Source organism: Danio rerio, chromosome 5 (assembly GCF_052040795.2).
Source record: "Danio rerio strain M-AB ecotype USA chromosome 5, GRCz13ab, whole genome shotgun sequence".
Classification (NCBI taxonomy): Eukaryota; Metazoa; Chordata; class Actinopteri; order Cypriniformes; family Danionidae; genus Danio; species Danio rerio.
In genome coordinates, this window is record NC_141025.1 from 2,497,501 (window position 1) to 2,502,500 (window position 5,000).

At 41.3% G+C, this 5,000-nt stretch overlaps 1 protein-coding gene and 1 long non-coding RNA gene across 53 annotated transcripts in view; one reads left to right on the forward strand and one right to left on the reverse strand.

Moving 5' to 3' along the window:
- LOC147843774 (uncharacterized) overlaps positions 1-5,000 on the forward strand; it is a 321,977-nt gene that overhangs the window by 225,138 nt on the left and 91,839 nt on the right. The window lies entirely within an intron of this gene.
- Positions 1-5,000, reverse strand: part of mcc (MCC regulator of WNT signaling pathway) — a 164,152-nt gene that overhangs the window by 57,256 nt on the left and 101,896 nt on the right. For all 52 annotated transcript variants that reach the window (XM_087251094.1, XM_087251093.1, XM_087251092.1 and 49 more), the window contains 1 exon segment: positions 3,717-3,859. In XM_087251094.1, coding sequence (XP_087107220.1) covers positions 3,717-3,859 — 143 coding nt within the window.

Sequence of the window (5,000 nt, forward strand, 5' to 3'; positions counted from 1 at the left end):
AGAATGACCAAGAGGCGACACTTAATAGAGCGTCCCATTGCAACGGCAGCGCGAAGCAACAGCCCCGGATTCCGCCATTTTGGAGTGAAAGCGGTCGGCTGTCCATTGGACTTTGCTGTCACGATGGCATTTGTTTTGTATTTATTCATTTAAAAAACACATTAAATAGGGTTGTAACAATATACCGGTATGACGGTCTACCACGATTTGAACGAGCACGATTATCAAACCATGAACAATTGCATATCAACGGTTTTAACCCTTAAAGACCGAGACAGCCGCCCGCGGCTAAAAATAAGTATTGCTCTTAAATGTTTAATAACTTTTGATCCGCTGATCCCATTCATACAATTGAAAGATTGGCATAAAGAAGAGAATCTCAGCTTTCCAGTGCTGTATCACATAACATTCGCAGACTTTCAGAGGCTCCGGAATCAGTGCGGTTACGTCATCAAAATTTGACAACGCTGATTTGACAAAGAAACGCTCGTCACTGTGTCTCCGGACAAATCAGACATGATACATTGATGCATTGTCCCTCCTCCATGCCCAGATTGGTTCAAACTCGCTATATCACAACCAATAAGCATAGGTTTCGCTTTGGTTTGTGGACCAACAATGAGCTTTTTGAACAACACGGAATGAGAGACAGGCATACATTTGTGCGCGGCTAAATAAAACGCAAAAAAAAAAAAAGTTTTGCATGAAATAATTCTCATACTAAGTACTTTTGCATGCACAGCAGCACAGAAACATGACAAAACAGTGACACAGCAAAGACGAACTGCTGCTCTTGCTGTTTTCAAAAGACACAAATGAAGGTGCAGCTGTTTGTCTGCATTGCAGACAACCATATCCATATCCATATCCAGACAACCATATCCATGCTGGCACATAGAACCTAAGGATGTTCCATATTGAATCTAGTTTCGTTATGTAACTATTTATAGTATAGTAAATATTTATATCTATTTTTTACTGAGGATTTGCACCATGTTTATTTGGACTTTATTTGGACTTTGACACATTATTTATTATTTTCTTATTTTTTTATTTGTTCATTGTAAGTGGTGTTGTTTATAGTAACTGAAAATATATTATTTGGAAAAAGTCAAATTTGCTTCACTGTTCTATTATTTTGTAACACTTTTTTTCTGTTTAGTTAATTCCCAGACCTTTTGGGCAAATACATTGTCAGTAAATAAATGCATTTTTTTTTCCCCCATAGAAAAACTTTTGTTCAGTCAGAAAACGTGTTCTTATTCTTTTCAGGGTCTTTGCTATGAGAATTACTATTTAATACCGTATACCGCGAAACCGTCAAACCGTGGAATTGTTTTAGACGATTATCATACCGTAAAAAATTCATACCGTTACAACCCTAACATTAAAGCTGAGGTACAATCTGAAGATGACAATACAGCACTTACAATCACAATCATCAGCACTTTTACTCGTTTATTTTACAGACTTATAATCTGCTGTTGTTCTATTGGAGTTTTCACTCCAAAGCGGCCGCTGCGCCATCTAGTGGCTGTTTCCCGAATTGCACTAGAGTGTCGCCCTTTTGGTGATTCTATGCTCTTTGCTGCAGTCTAAGAGTAATCTGCCACACAGCTTGAGATAAGTTAACAGCATTAAATTGCAGAGTCAACGCTGAGCATATTGTAATTTCCCTAATATCGCTCTGAGTGTCTGCATGCAGATGAGGAGTTCATAATTAGACAGCGGAGACCGTCTCATTTACATGCAGGGAAACAGGAGACGCGGTCAGCGCCTCACTCAGACTCAATATTCATGAGCTGTGCAGATGACCCTGACTCTCTCTCTTTACAATAACTGATGAAGACTGGCCTCCGGAGGCTCTTTTAGGGCTCGTGACGGGACGATACACACTGGGGTCGCATTTAACTGGACGGAGGATTCAGGAGGTTTTTAAAGCACCGCTGGAGCTGCAGATAGAGCTGCATTTATATACTGTATATAGCTGAAGACTGAAGTATCGGCACTCCTGTTAGCCTTTAACTCTTTACCATTGCAAATATACATGCTGCTTACAGGACCCTAGCACAAACGGTGTGTGTGTGTGTGTGTGTGTGTAATGCAGTGTTTATTTTTGTACGCATTTGAATGTGTATAGTGTGACTGTGTATTAGTGTGTGTGTAGTGTTTTTATTTTTTTATGTGTGTATGTGTTAGTGTGTGTGTGATGTGAGTGTTTATGTATTAGTGTGTGTGGCATTAGTTTGTGTGTGTATGATGCAAGTGTTTACGTATTAGTGTGTGTGTGTGGCATTAGTGTGTGTATGATGTGAGTGTTTGTGTTAGTGTGTGTTTTTGTTAGTGTGAGTTTGTATATTATGAGTGTGTGTGTATATAATGTAGTGTTTGTAGTGTATGTATTAGTGTGTGTTTGTTAGTGTGCATGTGTATAGTTCGAGTGTGTGTGTGTGTGTGTGTGACTTTTTGCGATTTTGCATGCATTCGTGTTTGTGTGTGTAGTGTGACTATAGTGTGTGAGTATAGGTCTTGAGTGTATGTATTTGTGTGTGTGTGTGTGTGTGCAGCTGTAGTGTGTGTTTTTGTTAGCGTGGGTGTGTATATTATGAGTGTGTGTATATATAATGTAATGTTTGTAGTGTATGTATTTGTGTGTGTGTGTGTGTGTTAGTATGCGTGTGTATTTTGTGTGTTTTTTCGGGATTTTGCATTAAATTGTGTGTGTGTGTGTGTGTGTGTGTACTGTGACTGTATTAGTGTGTGTATAGGGTTTTTGTAAGTGTATGTATTAGTGTGTGTGTGTGTGTGTGTGTGTGTTTATGTATTTATGTGTGTGTGCCGCTGTAGTGTGGTTTTGTTAGCATGAGTGTTTATATTATGAGTGTGTGTGTGTGTGTGTGTATATATATATAATGTAGCGTTTGTAGTGTATGTGTTTGTGTGTTGTGTTAGTGTTCATGTGTATAGTGCAAGAGTGTGTGTGTGTGTGTGTGTGTGTGTGTTTTTGCGATTTTGCATGCATTTGTGTGTGTAGTGTGACTATAGTGTGTGTGTGTGTGTGTGTGTGTATAGGGCTTTTGTGATTTTATATTTTAGTGTGTGTGTGTATGATGCGAGTGTTTATGCATTTGTGTGTGTGTGCAGCTGTGTGTTTTTGTTAGCGTGCGTGTGTAAATTATGAGTTTGTGTGTATAAAATGTAGTGTTTGTAGTGTGTGTGTATAGTGTGAGTGTGTGTGTCTGTGATTTTTTGGGATTTTGCATGCATTTGTGTGTGTGTGTGTGTGTATACTGTGACTATTAGTGTGTGTATAGGGTTTTTGTAGGTGTATGTATTAATGTGCGTGTGTGTGCAGCTGTAGTGTGTAGTGTGAGTGTGTATATTATGAGTGAGTAAGTGTGTGTGTGTGTGTGTTTGTGTGTGTGTATGATGTGAGTGTTTATGCATTTATGTGTGTGTGCAGCTGTAGTGTCTAGTGTGAGTGTGTATATTATGAGTAAGTATGTGTGCGTATATATAATGTAGTGTTTGTAGTGTATGTGTGTGTGTTAGTATGCATGTGTAGAGTGTGTGTGTGTGTGTGTGTGTGTGTATGAGACTTTTTGCGATTTTGCATGCATTCGAGTGTGTGTAGTGTGACTATAGTGTGTGCTTATAGGGCTTTTGTGAGTGTACGTATTAGTGTGTGTGTGTGTGTGTGTGTGCGTGTGTGTGACCTGATGGTGGCTCCCTGCAGCAGGTCGATCTTCTTGTTGAGTTCTGCGATGATGCTGTGCAGCTCTGTGATTCGCTCCTCGTAGCGCAGCGTCGTCCTCTCCTGAACCTCCTCATGCTCACGCAGCAGATGAGACTGCTCACACTGCACACACACACACACACATCGTTAAGTATGATTGTAAGTGTATTACCAGGAGTCATACACCAACTCAACACTATAACACCAGTGTCATGAAACTAATTTGTCTCTTTGTAAACCATATAAGCTAGAACACAGGCGCGCGCGCACACACACACACACACACACACACACACACGCTACATGCACACAAACACATGCATACACATATACACACACTACTTATGTGCATACACACACACAAACGTCGTGTAACCACACACACAGACACCCAAACCCACGTGCATGCATAAACACACACTACGTGCACACAGACACTTACACACATCCACCCACATGCATGCATACACACACACGCACACACGCACACACACACACACATTATGTGCATACAGACACCCAAAAGCACACATGCACACACTCACATCCATGCATGAACACACACACTACGTGCACAGAAATACACACACACGCCCACACTACATGTGCACACACACACTACATGTGCACACAGACACACACCCACATGCATGCATATACATACAGACAAACACACACATGCACGCACGCACACATGCACGCACGCACGCACACACACACACACACACACACACACACACACACACACACACACACACACACACTTCATGTTTGCATACACACAGACACACACAAATGCACACACACACCCCAACATGCATACACGCACACACAGAGACACCCACATGCATGCATATACACACACACACTACGTCTATACAGAGACACACACACACGCAAACACACCCACATGCATGCATACACACACACTATATGTGCACACAGACACAAAAACCCACCCACCCATGCATGCACACACACACACACACACACACACAAGCACACCAACATGCATCCATGTACTGTACACGCACACACACACACAGCGGGAAAGAGATTAATCAGGTAAAGTCACACCAAGGAAACACTGCCCAGTGACAAACAAACACAACACATGCTGTGTGCAAGCAAACACACACACACACAAACACACACACACACACACACACACACCTTGCTAGAAGTCATGCAAAAGCACCTGCCGAAAAACACAGCATGAGTGAGAAAACTCATCAAACACACACACAAACGCGCACACACACAC